The sequence below is a fragment of the Lethenteron reissneri genome, chromosome 30, assembly GCF_015708825.2.
Source record: "Lethenteron reissneri isolate LAM-NWPU_2019-01 chromosome 30, ASM1570882v1, whole genome shotgun sequence".
NCBI lineage: Eukaryota > Metazoa > Chordata > Hyperoartia > Petromyzontiformes > Petromyzontidae > Lethenteron > Lethenteron reissneri.
In genome coordinates this window covers 11,968,916-11,987,687 of record NC_083808.1, presented here as the reverse complement: position 1 = coordinate 11,987,687, position 18,772 = coordinate 11,968,916, and the positions used below count along the sequence as shown (strand labels likewise).

General features: G+C 46.1%; 1 protein-coding gene across 1 annotated transcript in view; it reads left to right on the top strand.

Annotated features, from left to right (window-relative positions):
* Nucleotides 1-18,772, top strand: part of LOC133349529 (dynein axonemal heavy chain 3-like) — a 622,240-nt gene that overhangs the window by 156,732 nt on the left and 446,736 nt on the right. The window contains 1 exon segment of the mRNA XM_061563065.1: nucleotides 9,339-9,469. Within this exon segment, the coding sequence (XP_061419049.1) occupies nucleotides 9,339-9,469 (131 nt within the window).

Here is an 18,772-nt window from a genome sequence, read left to right as displayed (position 1 = left end):
CTCGAGTGAGTGCGGGGCGGCTTGAATCTCCGCCGGAGATCCTGAGCTCGCGAGGAAAGTTCCACGTTGACACGGCAGGAACGTTTAGCGTATTTGGCTGCTATACATCTCCACGTGACAAGCCACTTCGTTGAGCTATCATTTGTGATAGCCAGGTCGCTTCTTAAAAAATAGCTGTATATCTTCTTGGTTCTTTCGGTAAAGTCACGTAGTCTGACGCTGTCTCCCCGACAGACCTGGTCTTCACCTGAGGACGGCTGCTTGCGCTGTGGACGAAACGTCGTGAGAATTATTTATTATGTTTTATTTTAATATTTCCCTTCTACGTGACTTTACCGAAAGAACTAAGAAGATGAATCCCTGCAGTCACGAAAGCTTTAAATCGAAATAGCTGTATAGCTCAGTGGACCTTACCTGGTAAAATAAAAATAGTTTAACACACATTACTGTGTGACAAGATGGGATTTGTGAACATTTATATAAAATTATAGTTGTACTGTACACAAATACTGCACTGGGTGTCGGCGGTTAATTGGTTAGGGCGGATATGGGACGTACTGTACTGCCTAGCAAGTTAAGGAAATAAATTGCGTAGATAACGTTACGGATAATAATAAAAACAATAAAACGTAATTACGAATAGAACGTTTCTCACAAATATGGAGCATTTGTGAGACATACGCTTGCAAGAGGCAGTATAGCAAGAAGGTTGTGGATCTGTGTATCATTTTAGTGTCATCTGGGTCATCTGTGTGTCTATGTTGTGTGTCTCTCTCTGTGTGTCTCTGTGTTGTCTCTCTCTGCTTGTGTGTCTGTCTGTGTGTATCCGTGTCTGTGTTTTACCTCTCTCTCAAATTTAGTTATACCTGATGACGATTGCTTGTGTTGCAATCAAAATGTCGTATTTTATTATTTAATTTATTTTCTTTCTACGTGACTTTACCGAAAGAACCAAAGAGTAAAAACTAAAATGTTCTACAAAAGAAAGGAATTATCCAATTATTTCAAGCAACGTTCTTCTAACTTAGAATGATTCTTGAGACTCATTTAGGATTCACTGCGCAGTCGAATGAAGGTAAGAAAGAGAGGGGATAACAGCCTTGGCGTCCGTCTTATTTGAAATGCTAATGGCGAGTGGAAGCATTGTTGCATTGCGCCGGCATTCGGAAGGTCCGTGAGTTAAGATTCCAGACGAGGGTCGATTTAGTCCATTTCCTCGAAGGTGATTATTGTAGGGAGAGTACCTTTTTTTCTTTCTTTGGTGGGAAGTCGGAATTGTTTTGTCCCATTGAGAAACTAACTTCGGCCATAAAGCGTTACAATTTTCATCACCGGCTCAGGTTCGCCAATGGAGATAAGCACCACTGAAGGCCATTGATTATGGGGTCTTTAAGCCTGTGCAGTAATGTAACAAGTGCTTTAATGCTGGGGTATGATAATGAGTAGAAAATTACTTTATTTTAAAATAAGGCACAGTAATAAGTACGAGCCTGTGTGCACTTTTTAATATCACTTTCTCAAAACTGTTTGACCTTCGCTCGGTCAAACATATTTTCTTATGAATTCATACTCAGTATGTCGCGCATATTTATCTGTGCGTGCGTATGTGTACATGTAATTTATTGCCGCTTCAGAGACTGTCATAAATAAAAAATGCGATAACTGAATTGTCTGTTAATTAATCTATGTGCTTCACAGGACTTGCCAGGTTTTTTTTCTTCTGATGACTAAAAAAGAACCGCATATCGCCTTGAATAGCGAGGCTGTAGCTAAAGATACCGTAATTACATTTACCTATTAAGAAACAAATTCCACTTTCTTTTTAAACACTCCCCTGTGTGGTTACTGTTAAAGAGAACTGTAATACCCACGGTAAAAAATATATATCTAACTTTGGATTTTCATTATTCGTACATGTACAGTTAATCAAAAATGTTGGCACGAGAAAAATTGAATTTCTTATCTCATTTTTTTAATTATTGATATAATTCCCACTTGATTAAATGTCAATTTAAAATGCAAAATGATTCCTTGTTGAAATTGCAAAATGGATCCAGTCTAGCACAGTAGCGGCACAGTGCTGACCTTTATATTGATGCACATCCACTACACATTTGTCCTATTCCACTTTTCATATTTTAAACTTCATCATCCAGCCACAATATATCCACTGTTGGATGAATGCCCGCTCCATGCTATTACCATCCTTAATGGACTCGCAATGCCACAATCCATCTAGTTCTAATCTGCACTTGAGTTCATCTTGCCACTGCATCTCCTCACGTTTTGGCTACCATTCTGTCATGAGTCTCATCAATCCGCCAACACCCCTTCCTGCCACGATGTGTCCTGCTCAAGCCCACTTACTCTGTCATTCAATAAGTTGGCTCGAATGTGTTCCCTATTCCACGTGTTCTTTCCGTTGCATAGTGCAATTCAAAACGTGGATCTGGTAAATCGCCTGTCAACGTCCACACTTTGTATCCATACGCTCGAAACGTATTTCATATTAACGTGTAAATATGATATCCAGGCAGACGGCAGTGTCGATTGAACGTTCAACTTGTGAGTTGGAAATCCCATGGAGCGGTTAACTCTACCCATCATATTCCTCTCGTTGATAACCGAATTATCACTTTGTGGGAAGACAGAAGTCGTTATCCTATTGTAATAGTGGCTTTTGCCATTGGAATGTGGAATTACCACCGCTGACTTAGAGGCCTAAGTGTGAGTTGACCACTCAGCCAACTTCCCCATTCTGGCTAATTATAGCATCAACTGGAAACTTGGATTATTTTTTAACACAAGCCAAGTTGAAATCATTGAGTCAATTAAATTGCGTGATCCTTTTATACCTCAATTTTATTACAGTTGTGTTTTTGCCATCATGCCATGAGATGAAGCTATTTCTACTTGGAACTCGCTCTGTCTCAAGTGAGCAGTGCATCCACTCGTGTTAGAGAATAGCCCGAGAACACATTGCCCCCTCAATAGGCCTGTTATACAACACCCGATGGTGCAACCTTCACAGAATATAATTTTCATTAATTTAGCAGTTTAATGCCCCGGCGTCTCAGAACACTTTATGAAATGCTTGAAAGCAGCACGGCGTTGCTGTCAAATGGATACATATTCAGTTCAAAGACATAGAATTTGCCTAATTGTTTGAAAAGTAAACATTCATGTGTTTTGTTTTTCGTAAGCTTGATACAGCTGAGAAGCTGGTTTAATAATGCGTGGCTGCCCAGATTTCAACCAAGGATTTCAATTGTCTTGGATTTTAATGATCCTGGATTGCAATGGTCCTTGATTTCAATGAACCTGGATTGTAATGGTCCTAGATTTGAATAGTCCTGGATTTCAATGGTTCTGGATTTCAATGATCCTATATTTGAATGATCCTGGATTTCAATTGTCTTGGATTTCAATGGTCCTGGATTTCTATGTTCCTAGATTTTAATGGTCCTAGATTTTAATGGTCCTAGATTTGAATGATCCTGGATTTCAATGGTCCTGGATTTGAATGGTCCTAGATTTTAATGGTCCTAGATTTGAATGGTCCTGGATTTCTATGTTCCTAGATTTAATTGTCCTGGATTTAAATTATCTTGGATTGCAATGGTCCTGGATTTCAATTAACCTGGATTGCAATGGTCCAAGATTTCAATGGTCCTGAATTTCAATGATCCTGGATTTAAATGGTCCTGGCTCATTGCTCTGAGCCCATGGGCCACTGGACACCGAAAAGTGATGGAATTATCTTTTAATTAAAATTCAGATTTTTTTTTACTTCAGCTTTCCTCAATCCCCCATGGGTAAATATGTATTGACTGTGATTACTAACTATGTATGTATGTATGCACAGGCAGTAAACCTCTTACAGGTGAGGATTAGTGACATTTCTCTCGGTTTAAACCCATGTTTTATGAATACATGTAAAACTGCATAAACAAAAAAAACCCGTAGATTGAATAAAGCCGCCTTGTCATGGCGGCCTCTTCCTTTGATCTTCCTTTGATATTGTTTGGAAGCTGATGCAATATATTAACGAGGTTTCAATCTTCATGCATTTTAATGCTCTGCCATTCTTGTCCCCAGTTTTACAATTAAAACCTGGCTCATGAAATTAATTTCAGGGCTGGCATTTACATGTTCACAGTAAACACACACGCAATGGATTGTGGGAGTAATAGCAATCAAAGTTGTTGATCCGCTTAATTCCTGCGGCTCTCTGAATGGTTAGGCTCTCAACAAGCCTCTTAATTTAATGATAATCTACCGTACCCTGTTAATCCCCTGCTGGATGAAGGCCGTACTTCATCTCGCTGGTCAGTGCAGGTTGGTAAAGAGGGGGTCCAGGACCAGTTAAGATGCCAGCAATGTTAGCCACGGTCACGAATCAAACTCAGCGCACTAGGCTCTATAAACGCAGCGCGTTAACCTTTGTGCCACCACTGCTCCTCCACTCCTCCTCAGCGTAATGTAATAAATAGACCGCGACAGCACAATAATATACGATGATACTCATCGTTTAGCCATGATTACACAGCAGCTTAAATCGCTGTTGAGTAAACAGTAAACAGAGCATAGCATACATTAATGCGTGCCATATTCATTTCAATACGTGCAGGGACCCCTCTTCCAACCCCCCTTCAGATAGGGGGAATTGTTTCAGGATTGTCTCAAATTATATATGAACCGTGTGCACCTTTATCATATTGTTTCATTGCGTCCTTCATACACGTCTGCTCTGTGAGAAAAAGTGAAAACTATCACCGTCATCTAAATGAACGAACTATTTATTTTTACTGCATTCCCGGTGTTCCTGTTGTACTGTCACCACCATGTCGTGAGCCCAGGGCAGCATGTAACATTGTCGGACATGAGCTATGGTTAATCCTCCTACAGGAAGATGCACCTTGGATGTCAACTGTTGTTACTTTTATTATGTTATCAAAGAAATATTGATCCATGGCCATACATCTTGTGTGATTCCATAAATTGCAAAAGCCGCCGGTTTTCTTCTGTCGAAACACCTGGCCCATAAAATGGTTTGCCACCATTACTTTAGTTGTGCACTGTGATTGGTCAAAGGGCCACCACCTGGTGCTGTGGGTTAAACTCGAGGCTGTGGCCCAGTGTTGAGGCTGTGGGTCAGTGTTGAGGCTGTAGGTCATTGTTAAGGCTGTTAGGTCAAGGTTGGTTGGGGCTGTGGGTCAATGTTAATGCTGTGGGTTAGTGTTGGTTGGGACTGTGGGTCAGTGTTGAGGCTGTGGGTTAGTGTTGGTTGGGACTGTGGGTCAGTGTTGAGGCTCTGGGTTAGTGTTGGTTGGGACTGTAGGTCAGTGTTCAGGCTGTGGGTCAGTGTTGGGGCTGTAGGTCAGTGTTGATGCTGTGGGTTAGTGTTGGTTGGGACTGTAGGTCAGTGTTGATGCTGTTGGTTAGTGTTGGTTTGGACTGTGGGTCAGTGTTCAGGCTGTGGGTTAGTGTTGGATGGGACTGTTGGTCAATGTTGATACTGTGGGTTAGTGTTGGTTGGGACTGTGGGTCAGTGTTGATGCTGTGGGTCAGAGTTGGGGCTGTGGGATAGTGTTCAGACTCTATGCTAGTGTTGGGGCTGTCGGTAAATGTTTACGCTGCTTAGATACCTCACTCTGCAGTTGTGTGGTGCAGACACAGCACTACACGAGTGGCAGGGATTGTGGAGTGATGTGGTACAAGAGGATGTGGAGCTGAGTGGATTTGCCGATGACTGGTACCAGTGGTGTCAAGATCGGCCTCTTTGGAGGAGGCTCGCGATGGACGCTACTGGGCAGTTGGAGGCAGTCGCTCTCCAACAACAACGGAGGGCAGAGGAGCGATGCTCACAACAACGAGCGGAGCGCCAGGTGGCTAAAGCACAGCAAGTTGGCACAGTAGGGGGCACAGGTGGTGCATCGGCTACTCGTCTCAGTCAGTCGACCCGTGGCACCTGGGTCTGTCCCGTGACCTCCTGCCAGCAGGCGTTCGACACTTCACATGGCCTCAACGTGCACATAACCTGACACAAGCACCGTGGTGACGTCATCGCCACTTAGAATGGCGGTTGTTGTTGGTGTATCCGATGTGCACTCGGATATCCCTCCGTCTACAAGTATTCTCATAGGATCACCATATGTATTTTAACTTCCTTCGCACCCTATGTAGCCAATCGTGCTCGTAATGCAGTGGACCTAACGCGATTGTAGCCCACTCATGTCACGAGATGGCACTATAATGGTGCACCTGGAATCCACACTTTTGACACCGCCACTCATGACTGAACCTTCAAACTCCCATCACACATCTCAGGACACTGGGCCTCGACATGCATCTAAATTAAAAATAAAACAGCTGTTGTTATTTCCTCAGTTTGCTTCGGACTTCACACCGTCATCGTGGTCCTGGGGCTATGCAAGATTCTTAAAGTGTAAACGACACTGAGACTGACCACGTGTTTGCGTTCACGCACTGCTCTCTAGTAATTCCTCGGCGTGCGGGTGGAGGAGGCTCCTCATTGAATCGACACCGATAGACGTAAGCAACAGCGGCATGTGGCGTCTCTCGCGTGAAAGCGTTCCCTGCCAGGTGTTGTGGCGCTGCTGTGCTCCACGGATGAAACAACGCTTTGATCATCTGTAACTGATGTCAATGGAATAATTGCCAAGTGATATATATATATCTTTTTAGGTCCTGAAAAAAAATATGCGCGCAAATTTAAATTGGCCAGTGTCTGGTTTCGATATAAGTTTGATTTAATGCACGGCTCCACCATCAAGAGACCCGTTCACAGTAACAGACCTGCCTTCATTGTTTCTCTCCACACACAAACACGCACGCACGCCACTTTTAACGCAGGGCCTCAAAGCATTTACTGCCGCAGTCATGCATACAGAGCTGATGGAGTCAATAAAACGTATAATGCACCAAGCCGCACTGGTAGAAAGACCTGAGCCAATGTCACAAAATAACCCCGTAAAAAACATTGCCGCGTGCAACCACACATGACGTCAAAATCATATACACACGTGACTTAACATCATTCGTTTAGCTCCGCTCACAAAAACCCGTTAAGTTGGGATTGGAACAATAAAGGACTGTCAGTCTCTCAAAGAGCACTCCACAAAGGTCACGATGCTGGAGCCGCACTAAAAATAAGTCTTTCCCAAATAAGATTCCTGCATGTGGCCCGAAGAAGAGACGTTAAAATGCGGATGGAGGCTTTTGGCTCGTTGAACATCGTGAGTCGGGAAGTCACAACATCAAGTGGGTGGTGATAATCCAAGCCAGATCTTAAAGGTCAGAATCAAGATTTTATATAATGTCTTGCCTTGGCTGGCAACAACCAATGGCTACCATTCTACCAAAAACGATGGCACAAAGTGTTTTTTTTACTATGAATATTGGAAATGTGTTGTAATTGAGAATTGTTGACTATATTTTACTACTGTATCACTTGATACTACTGTATCACTTGATACAGTAGTTTTGCTGTGACGGTGCCACCTGAAGACTGGAAGCTTGTGTTGCCTCCGAAACGTCGTGATTTAATTATTTATTCTTATTTTTTACCTACGTGACTTTACCGAAAAAACCAAAGAGTATGGACCGTTGCAGTCACTAAAACTTCAAATCTAGAATTAAGTTCAACATACACACTTAGTAAGCAAATACATATCTAGTATATGAATACCCAACTCAAATAGGTTTTACTCACTCAAAAAGCAAGCTAATTTGTTTAAGCCGAGATGCCCCCCCCCCCATCGTAGAATGAATTTAAAACAGAGTCCATGACACGGGATACACGGTCCATCTCACTCTTGCTCAGAGCCCCATCAGCAAACCGTGCCCAGCTTCCGACTGCTGCGGAATGCAAAGTGTGTGCGGTTTGGGGCACACGAAGCGTCGCAGCTTCACGGAGCAGTCCAATAAAACTGGCCGTGCTGCGAGACGCGACGGGAACATGTCAGGCCGTTATCATAAACAAAATAGGCGTCATCATCATGATCAATACTGTTGATCCCATGACACCTTGCCATCACTTCCTTCCTACGGGTGAGGTCCCCTCAGCTGCTGTAAAGTCGATACCTGCTGACATAGAAGGGTCTGCACTTACTGTCTCACCATCACCACCACCACCACGTGATCATAGGTCTTCTCCTTGACTACCGACCTCTGAGTGCCACTCCAATGCCTGTCCCGGGGGACGCCCCCCCTCCGTACTGCTCACACGTCCCACCGATTGCGACCCACTCTTCCTGCCATGTTGCACGCCACACGTCCAACTTGCTTACTCTGTCTTGCCGTGGAATTTCTTGGCATCTTCTGCATACACCGCAATTCAGAGGTCAGAAGCTTATTTTTGTTACTTTGCTTAAAAAGTGCAGCTCTATAGCCTCCACAGACACCCATTTCTGAACGCTAGACTTGACCTCCCTGCTCTGCCAAACTGATGCACGTAGTTCATCAAACACCTTCACGCCAATGAACTGCATTCACATGACCCCCTTGCTCTATGTGCATTGCCACCTACATCCACAAATTATTCCAATCACTGCATGTGCATGTGCAAATACATTTGCAAACTCCACCCCGATGAGTTATTTATTTAAACCCCAGTGTCTTGTCTCACTACCAATAACTGCAAAACACTGCAATGCCTCATCCAAAGTCCTCGCCACGTGCCTCAATCGTCAACACACCCCAAGTGTTACAGGTGCAAGCAAGCGAAACAATAGCGTATACAAAATATGAAGAAATACTCATGACGCGCTGGTAAATATCACAATACTTTTGATAGGAAGCCATCCCGAGACGGGATTAGACACTCAGGAGCCGGTGTTGCCACGCCTCTCCGTTGGGGCCCTTAGGCCATCCGTGCCTTTAACCTTGGTAACTTGTTTAGCGGGACCAGTTCTGCTGCGCTAAGTTCTCAACAGCGGCGTAGGTTCCGGCTCGCATGGAAACAGTTTGCTCGGCCGATGAAAATGCGAGTGATCGCTGCTCTCTTCGGAACTTTAGAGGTGTAAATTGACGTTGCCGTCATGTTGTTGCCGTTTTCGCCAACGCTGCAATGCGCACGGCGCAACGAGAGGCCGCGCCGTCTGTGAATAATGCATGAGCAAGCGAGGGGCTTGTTTCAATCTCCAAGCTGAAAGATGTTCTTGCCACTCCATGGTGCGGTGACAAAATTCGGAATTATTTCCATGCCATGCAGCTGCAACGTTACACTATTATTTATTAATATATTCCTCCTCGTGAGGTGTGCGCACTGAACAGCAACGCCTTTTGAATGCTCCTCCGGTTTATGTTTTTGGCAGGAGAGGTTAGAGACCGCAGCTGACAACCTCCTTTTCTTGATGGACTACACGTACCTGTCAAAAGAGGACCTCATCCTGAATGGGAATACCTTCTCGTGGCCCGTGCGAATCCTGCCAATTATTCGCAACAGGTAAGAAGCGTTGTCTGTCGGCGTGTTTCGTGAATGTTACGAGCGATGACACTTGGCACACACGCTGTGAGCTCTAAAGCAGTCCCCCCCCCCCTGGCTGTAGAGAAGCCGTGGATATGCTGTCATCCCTTAACCCGACTTTTAAATTCCCCACCATAAATTCCCAACGTGTTCCTCGCGTCTGTGGAGCATTCCCTCTCTCTTCACCTCCCACGGCCCCCCACGAACCTCGAACTCTCTGTCGTCTGCCATCCACCACGTCCAAACCCGCTCTTCGCGTCCTACTTTTCAGATCTCACCTCGGACGTGTGTCTATCCTCACCACGAAGCATTGCTGGTCATTTCAAAATCCAGGTTGGCAATGCGTCTAATTTCCATCTCGAGCAACTTCCAAGTCACTCTTGAGATCTGTCGATCTCTCCCAACTCACTCCCGTGGCCACACTATCCACCTTGTCGGCTCCGGGAACAAGTTCATCACCACTATTTCACCCGTCACTTTTAGCAACGAACACTTTATAAATATCCCCTTTTCCCAACCTAAGTCACCTTAGGTTGAAATATGTCTCCTTCACTTCTCTGCTTCTCTGCTGCCACATTCTTTTTTGGTCCTGAGATAGTGGTTAAAAATGCCACTTTCCTCTGCTGGGAACCAGTCTCCTGAGTGAGTAAAAAAAAAAAATCACTGCTGAGATCCCACAAAATGATACTCATTTAAACACCCCATAAGGGGCAACCCCTAAGTGGGAGTTCAACTCGTTGCTTCCGATCGAGGTGGGCAAACTTCCGCAGCGCCAGCTGGCCTGGAATGATCGCACGGCAGCCACGCACCAAGCCAGAGCAGCCACCGCTGCAGGTGCCTCGCTCGGCTGCCCCTCCTCGTGCACGTGCCTGGCTGTCATTTGTTTTTACACACTTAATATTCAATTCAATTTATGTAATAATGTGTCCATGATGTGCTTCATTTGATCATATATAAGTCAATCTTTCAACATCTATTTTAATGCGTCTCAGATTTATACGTCATTTGTATCTTTATGCTAAATCCATTAGTTCTAAACGTGACATATATCCCAGCGACTCTGTTTTTTTTTTAAAGATATCAATAGGATTATTTTGCCTCGACATTTAAATGTGTAAGGGCTCATTGAGCCGCATCACTGATAGGACGAGGGAGACCCGCGTAAGCGTAGCTGCGTCAGTGGGGTTATTACTGAGTGACAAAGAGACACTGCGCCGGTGTGATGGTCAGCACACCGGACTTGCAATCCAGAGGTCACCACTTCGGGCCACATTCACCGGCGCGACAGTTTAAACAATGGCGCATGTTTCTAAAATCCCTCCCATCGCCTCCGTCCTCCGGGCAGTGTGAATTAGTACATCCCCCTCAATTGGTTTGGTCACGTGCGGTGGAATAAAATGAGCTTCTGCCAGCAGTGGGGTGAACAAGCAACTGCAGCCCTGCACCTTGAGCCTTACCACACAGGGTTGTCAGTTTAATCAGGCCCGCCTTTAGCAATAAGATCGTGATTTATGTTAAAATCCATGTGTGGGATTGTAACTTCAGCTGCATGCACATTGGATACCAGGAGTGGCAAAACCACATTAATTATATTGCCTGTGATACGGGGGATGTGAAGTCACAGATCACAGGATGGAAACGCTGCTCAACTGCAGTGTTTGTTGAACGTTGAACTTCTTTCGCACCGTATGTAGCCAACCGTGCTAATCGGAAGTGCTAATTATGCAATGGGGGTACCCCCCCCTCCCGCTTCATTGTGGATTTGATGAGTTCAGCAGTCACGTTTAGCTACATTTTCGAGTGCTAATGGCACTGCACGTTAACGTTGTTCACGCAATTGCTTCAAGTTAAAAGTGGAGTGCCGGGAAACTTTTGAGAATCTGCGAGTAAACAACGGGGCATTGCTCTTTGAGGTTTAACTCAGCAGCCACGGCTCACCGCACAAACCTCCCGGTGTAGTTGAACATTAGACTGCACAGTACAAAGTGAGAGACATTTTTTAACTGGAGGTTATGTGCCCTTAACGGTCAAAGGATAATAGATGTATCAACAAACCGTTTCCGCAAGTGTAACTAACCTTCACTTAAACTGTCATTCAAATTTGTAAAGCTCCCTTCGTGCAGATAATATGTGTGTGTGTCCATTCGAAGCATATATTACGTGTTTGAGCATAGCCTCAATTCTATCGGAAGAGCAGTTGCAAGGTTTTGAGCAGAAGAATGCCAAAATGTTGTGTCCAAAATAAACAAAGTGCATCTACATATCTACATCAGTTCAAGCCTCCCGCAAGTCACGTGGCTTCTGTGTGGCCACCCCCACTCTGAGCCCCTCTTCTCTCCCCGCTGCCCCATGTGAAAGCAGACGCTGCTCCGTGCAGCTCACTCCTTCTCTCTCCTTCCCCTCTCTCTTCCTCCCCTCTCACCCTCACAACCCTCTCATCCCCGACATGTTGGCTAGGTCATTCCTTCTCTCCCTTTCTTCCTGTTGCTAATCTTGAGCCGTGCCCTCTTTGTCTGTCGTGGAGACTTCCGTCCCAGCCTCCCTTCTCTTTCCCGTTCCTTTCCTCCTTTCCCCTGACTCCATTTTTTTTGCTTTTTATTTTACCAGGTAAGGCCTACTGAGATACGTAGCTCTTTTTCAGAAGCGACCTGGCCACAAATTATAGCTCAATGGAGTGGCTTATCATGTGGAAATTATAGCGGCCAAATACTCGTAATGCATGTTTCTAAATGAGGAGCGAAACATCCGGAGGACCTGGAGAAAAATCCACGCGACCACAGGGCCGACACGCAAACTCCAAATACACAGGCATCGTCAGGGTCGGGATCGAACCCACAACCTTCTGTATACCAGGAGAGGTATTGAACATCTTGCCACCGTGGCATATACCTGCCCTTCCCATGGTGGTGGCACCACGAGTAAAGGGTTCTATTGCAAATAATCACGGTGCAATGTCACGTACTTTATTAAATGTTTCGACCAATTCTGCAAAGACAAACGCAACTTTACTCCGGCAGAACTCCTGCCGCAGTTTCAGATAAGTGGCCCTCGTTTAAAATATTTTCGCCAGCAACATTAAAGTTTCAACAATTCAACTTAACGATAAAAATCCATTTTATTTTGTGGACCAATTAGCATAATGTGATTTTTTTTATACATCTGTCACAAACACCGCCTTCAAATGAATAATAGAATAAGAAACATATAATAGTAGACGTTTCAGGCAATGGTTCTTTTTCACGAGGCCCATATTTTTCCTTTCAAGGCAACGTTATTGACGAATGCATTTGGGTCTTTGTAAACTGTCCTTGTTGCGCCGTTACAAATGCAGCAGCAGCGGCGGCAGCATCGCCAAATAATTTGTCTAATGTTAAAAGATCGGTCGCAGACTCAAAGCCTAACCATATCACATGTCCGTTTTAATCTTCGAGGCACAGTGTCACAGTGCCAATGAATAAGGTTTTTTGTGTGAATGCGAGAAGTGTGGCTGCGCCGCACGAAGCCGCATGTCATCGCAGCGTCGCGCACCCACAGAAACAAAACAGAGGCACGAGTTGAAAGGGGCCACATCAGGTGAAGCAAATCTCATCTGGCGTACATTTTATTGCACTTAATTCCACATTGATTGCTTTTGTCATGCCCTTGTTGTTTCTGCTGCTACATGGTTCATATGCCTTCGCTAGCCGTGCGCGGGCAATATTCGTCATTTCGTTTTAGCATTCTCCTCGTGGGGAATGCGCGATGAGGATATTTGTGCATTTTGTAGCAGTGGAGCAGTGGCCGCCAACGGAGCATCGGGACGCGCGCGGCGACTTTGGAAATGCCCTTGACTTTGATTTTTAACAGGAGATGTAAAAGAGGCTGCAGATAAATGCAAAAGAAACAACATGTGAAATTTCCCCCCCTCCCACTCCTCTCTCTGTATCTAAACATACACAGAAGTAGTGCTAATAGCGACAGTGAGAGTCACAACACGTATCAACCGTGGCAGTCATGAAGGTAGCTATGTAATAACGGTCTAATTGGCTCCAGTTACTGTGATGTAATTTGAAAAAGGTGCAAAACTATAGCATTTACTACAATGCTAATGACTGCATTTCTTACAACAGTTCAGCCCCTGAATTGGAAACATCGAATCATATGTATGTATGTTGAACTTTTTTCACACCATATGTAGTCAACCATGCTAATTAGAGGTGCGGGGAAGGACAACAAGCTGAATACGCAGCTCTAAAGAAATGAGGTATTCAATCTAGATGATTTAAAGTGCATAGCTCCAGTGGCTTCCTAAACATCGGAAGGAAGAGCGTTCCAGACGGCCTCAGAAACGCACCTGAGAGCGCGCGATGCGGCGACCGCCTTTGTTCGACGGTTCGCCAAAGGCCGCTGCGAGGTCGAACGGTTTGGTTTATGTTCCTTGACGAGAGCGGCGATGCGTTGTGGTTCATTTGTGGTTCACTCTCCAGCAAGCTGCCTCCGCCACTGCTGCTGTGTTGCTTTTGTCAGCCTACAACTTCCTACCGCTGGTCAAATGCCTCCCCGCTCGCCCGCCCCCACTGCCTCTCCCATTCCTCCCTTTCCTTCGTGGCTCCTTGCCAGCAGCGCTCTCCAAACTCCGCGACGCCGTCTCCCTGCGGCAGTCTCCCGCTGCGGTCTCGTCCCCCCCTCTCGGTCTCCTCTCGTCTCACGGTCGGCTATTCTTCGTGTCGTCTGCTGCCAATTTGCACTCGACTTCATTTTGTTGCTTTCACGACAGCATCGGTGAGCCCGGTTCTTTTTTCCCCTATTTTGCGCATCCCTTAACCTAACTCCTACCACGTACTCCTTTTTGTAGATTACGAGCCGTAGGCAAGAGTAAATAAACACGGGGGGGAGGCAATGCTTAATTTAGAATAATGGCAAGTTGCAGATTCTATCTGGGGAGTCAAGAGTTCTGCCCTCTGTGGATTCCTGCGTTGAGGGACGTCCCAAAAGAAACTCGGATTCATCAGAGCCTCTTAATTCAAAACGCGTTAACGGGAGGCGCATGCCTGGCGAGTTCACCGTTATTGCCGGCTTCTCCGTGCGCTCCCCGCGCAATCCACGTCATCGCGGAAATGCCTTACAAGTGGAACGTTTACAACCGCCATCATCGCGCCCTGCAGTCGGGCCGCTTCGCCGTCATCTTGAGAATCCCTTGTACACAAACACACGACCGGGCGGTGTGTTCCGGCTGAGATAACGTTGCCCGCGCGGCGTGGGTGGCGTTCTCCGGTGCGTCAATGGTGTCTCGCCGTTAACACATTGGTCACCTGAAGGATTTCCTCCAGTCTGTGCAGTTGTCAGGCAAATTATTTAGTGACGTTGGCAGTGGTGCACACGCATACAAAGCAAACATATAACTCACCACTTTCGTCCCTACATAGCACGCGTGCCATCAAGGAGGGCCATTGCCCTTTTAACGCAGCGTTATTGATGAATGTGTTGAGTTTTTTGTTGTTATCTGTACAATTATTTGGGTCACGGCCATTCTTGGTCTTACACAATCTACCCCAGAATGACCGGGCTCATTCCAGGGGTGGGATAATTCTGAGAACGCTATCAGTATTCTTAACAAAGCCCCATTATTTCCCTGACCAAATTGAGCCCACCTATCATCAATTCCCCATTTGGCTTCCTCGAGATGCTTGGCCTGCTTCCTCGTGATGCCGCCGCACGTGCAGGCGTGTCTGCACACAGCAAGCCCTCTCCTGGAAACACTTCCACCAGGAATGTGATCACAGCTTTCTGCTTCAATTCACATCCACATCGGCCATTTGGGATGTGCGGCATTGGTGGCGTGACAAACAATGTAAGTCTTGGTTCAACATTTCCAAAAAATGCCTCGCAGAAAGAGTGTGAAACGACCACGATTTCACCTGGTTTATCCCTTGAGGTGGAATTTCTCATTTGCAATGGTGCCCAGGGTGTTAATTGACGCATACATAGCAAACACGCAATGACACGCGCACAGTATAGCGGCTGAGATCACTTGATCTCATGCTAAGATAGAGAGACTGAATGCAATTAATGATTTATCCCAATAATTACGACAGTGTTTAGATTTCGTAGGTTGGTGTCAGATTGCGAGTTGGAGTTCAACTCAGCTCGTCATTCCTCCAGCATAGTCGAAACAGGTCCCTGTCATGGGAATGTGGAATTTCCACCAGTGGCTCCCGGCTGCCAATGGAGATGGAACACCACCCCAGTGCATCATTATGGCGTAAATGCTTAAACGTTGGACTTGACTGCCTCTAAGGTGAAAAAAGAAAATATTAGACATGTTTTTATATATAGTGTCATGATGAAATCGAGGCATTTGAGCTGCCTTAAACATTCAAAGCCAATGCGTGTGATCATTCGTGTTACGAATAGAAGGAGAAACATCCTTAGCCACGCTCGGCTTCCATTCTCTTCAATTAACCACCACGTTGTATCGGGCAAAAAAAACCCCATGGGTCACGCTGTTTCGTGAAACCGCGGTCACAGCTTGTGACTCATTACTGCCCGCTTTGGGTTCACGATCCCTCACGATGTTGTGAAGATCACGATGTGGAAGCAGCGCTTACGGAGTCAGTCCTGCACGCATTTTTTGTTTGTCCTTTTGTCGCAAATCATACCGCATTTGCCCAATCCAATCAAGTCACTTGGCAAAAAGACGTTCACTCTGGACACCCTTAGTGACAACTGAGCAAAATCTTGTCAGGAAACAATGCCAGCGTTTGAGAGGCTTGAATGACTGGGCACACGGCAGATGCCTGCGCAGCGCGACTCACGACCTCCTCTTGATACCAAGATCCAGGATGGTCATGTCTATGCGCCGCTTCTCGGTGGCAGCCCCAACAGTCTGGAACGATATCCCTCTGCACATTCGCAGCATCACCTCAATCGCCTTCTTCAAGAGAGACTTAAAAATTCACCTCTATAACCACGCTTTCGAGCGACTCTGAGCTTGGCTCCGCGCCTTTGAGTTGCGGCCGTTACGTCCGCAAATTTGAGCACGTTATACATTGCATTATTATTATGCATGTCCAGTGAATCTATCTCATCTGGCCACCAGACAGCGCTCCAATGCATAGTCTGCTCAAGTGACTGCGTCACCACATGAATGCCGTTTGATCAAAGCACAGGGTCCAAAGGCCCAAAATGCGAAGCAGCCCGCAACAAACGGCGCTTTTGGAGATCTAACGGGGAAGAGTTAATAGGGTTCTTTAACAGCATATTTTTCTAAGAATTTTGAGAGAAACAATTGACAATTGGCGGTGAATGCAAGAAGCTGCTGAAGCGCATCGAGCGCAGTGCGATTCCGATGCACGCCAATTTCTTCTTCGGCAAAACATCTCGTTTCCCCGTCCCAATTTCTCGCTGCCGGCTTCACGGCGCTCCGACGCCACTCAACGCTTTCAGAATTTCCGTCTGCGCCACTGGGCTGCGTAGGGCGACGAGGGGTGACCTCCGTCGTGCGCCGTGCGTCGTGATGTAGCGGAGTGCTCCCGCCCTAATAACGGACGTGAAAAATCTCCAGCGTGGCCGCGGGTTGAGTGTCGGGGCCGTGCGGACTGCTGTGTGTCACCGTGTGGCGCAGTGATCGCATTTAAACTCCTGGGACACCTGTGGTAAAGAGCTTCATAGCTCATCGGATTCCTCCACTCTGATGAAACATTCTGATTCTGCAGCGAGTTCAAGGACGGCACCGTGTCCCCGATGTCCACTCGGACGCTTCACCACCCAAACAACGCGAACTCGATGAAGAGCACCTTGCCAATGTAACCCATGCCACGTGGCTATTACAACCGCCTGGATTTTCCTGATGACGCTTGGCGTTATATCAAGTGGAAATGGTGCGGACCTAATTGCTAAAATTCAGGTCGTGAGAATTGTTCTTCAGCTTGCTTCTCTCATCTCTCGCTGCTCTGCCCCATCCCGTCCGCCACGCTCCCAGTCTCGACCGTCCCTCTCTGCACCTCCCCAACTCTGCGCCCAGTCTCGCTCTCTCGCTCTCCTGTCCCCTTCTTCCTCCCCTTCACTGGGAGCAACTCCCACTGCACATGAAACAGTCGTCCTCACTGACCTGCTTCTGTTTTTTCCTTAAAACAACCCCCATCTCTTCTCCCCTAGCCCGTCCTACTGCTGCTACTCGTTGCCCCGACCCCCCAGATTCGAGTAGGCCTACCCTACCTCAACCCCTACCCCAACCCTTACCTCTATCACTATGCATACCCCAACCTCTACCCTAACCCCTACCCCAACCCCTACCTCAACCCCCTACCCCTTTCACTATCCCTATGTCTACCCCAACCTCTTTCACTACCCCTATCTCTTTCACTACCACTACCCCTATCTCTTTCACTACCACTACCCCTATCATAACGCCTATCACTACCCCTGTTACGACACCAACCCCAATATCTCCTTCAGCACCCCGACCTGTCATCCTTACGGTAACCATAGCAACACCACCACTTTTAATAAGAACCCCACTCTTTATTTCAACCACGATCATCGTATGTACAATTTGTATAATTGTTGCAGAGCGCCTTGGAATAAGGGACTACATAAATTTGTATCAGATAAGATAAGCTTACCAGTGACCTGAAACAATAGTAATTATCAAATTAAGCGCTTGCACGCATTCCAATCGAATTAGTCGGAGAGTGGAGGAGGTAGCAGAGGGTGATATGGCAGAAATTTTGCCAGATGATTCTGTGGCCTGACCCAAACATCTTTTGTGAGTCAAGCGGGAAGTTACATCCCAGTGAAGTCACGAACGGTGCTACGGCGGCAGGGCAACTGAGAATCTCGCTTTCGCACAAAACGTTATTTATTTCCAACGAAGCTGTTGTTCAGCAGCTGAAGACACGGCACGAGTATGTAATCACCAAACTACACACATTCTTTCTGCGATCGAAACGTCGTGATATATTATTTTTATTTTGTTTTATTTTTCTACATACGTGACCGAAAGAACCAAAGAGGATGGATTCCTGCAGTCACGACAGCTTCAAATCAAGATTATCCATTATATATCAACTGCTGAATGAAGGTCTCCTCAAGCCATTGCTATCTCTCACGGTCTCGCAATGTTTCAACAATTCATCAATCTCCTGCAAACGTGGTGACTTCATAGCTCCATCTCCACAGCGGCCGTCTGTGGAGATGGTTGGAATGCCTTTGGAAAACTGAACATAGCGATTAAAAGCCACACACCAATGTGCTTTTTATCTCATGGAACCGTCTGGAATTCCTGAGATTTTACTGCTGTTG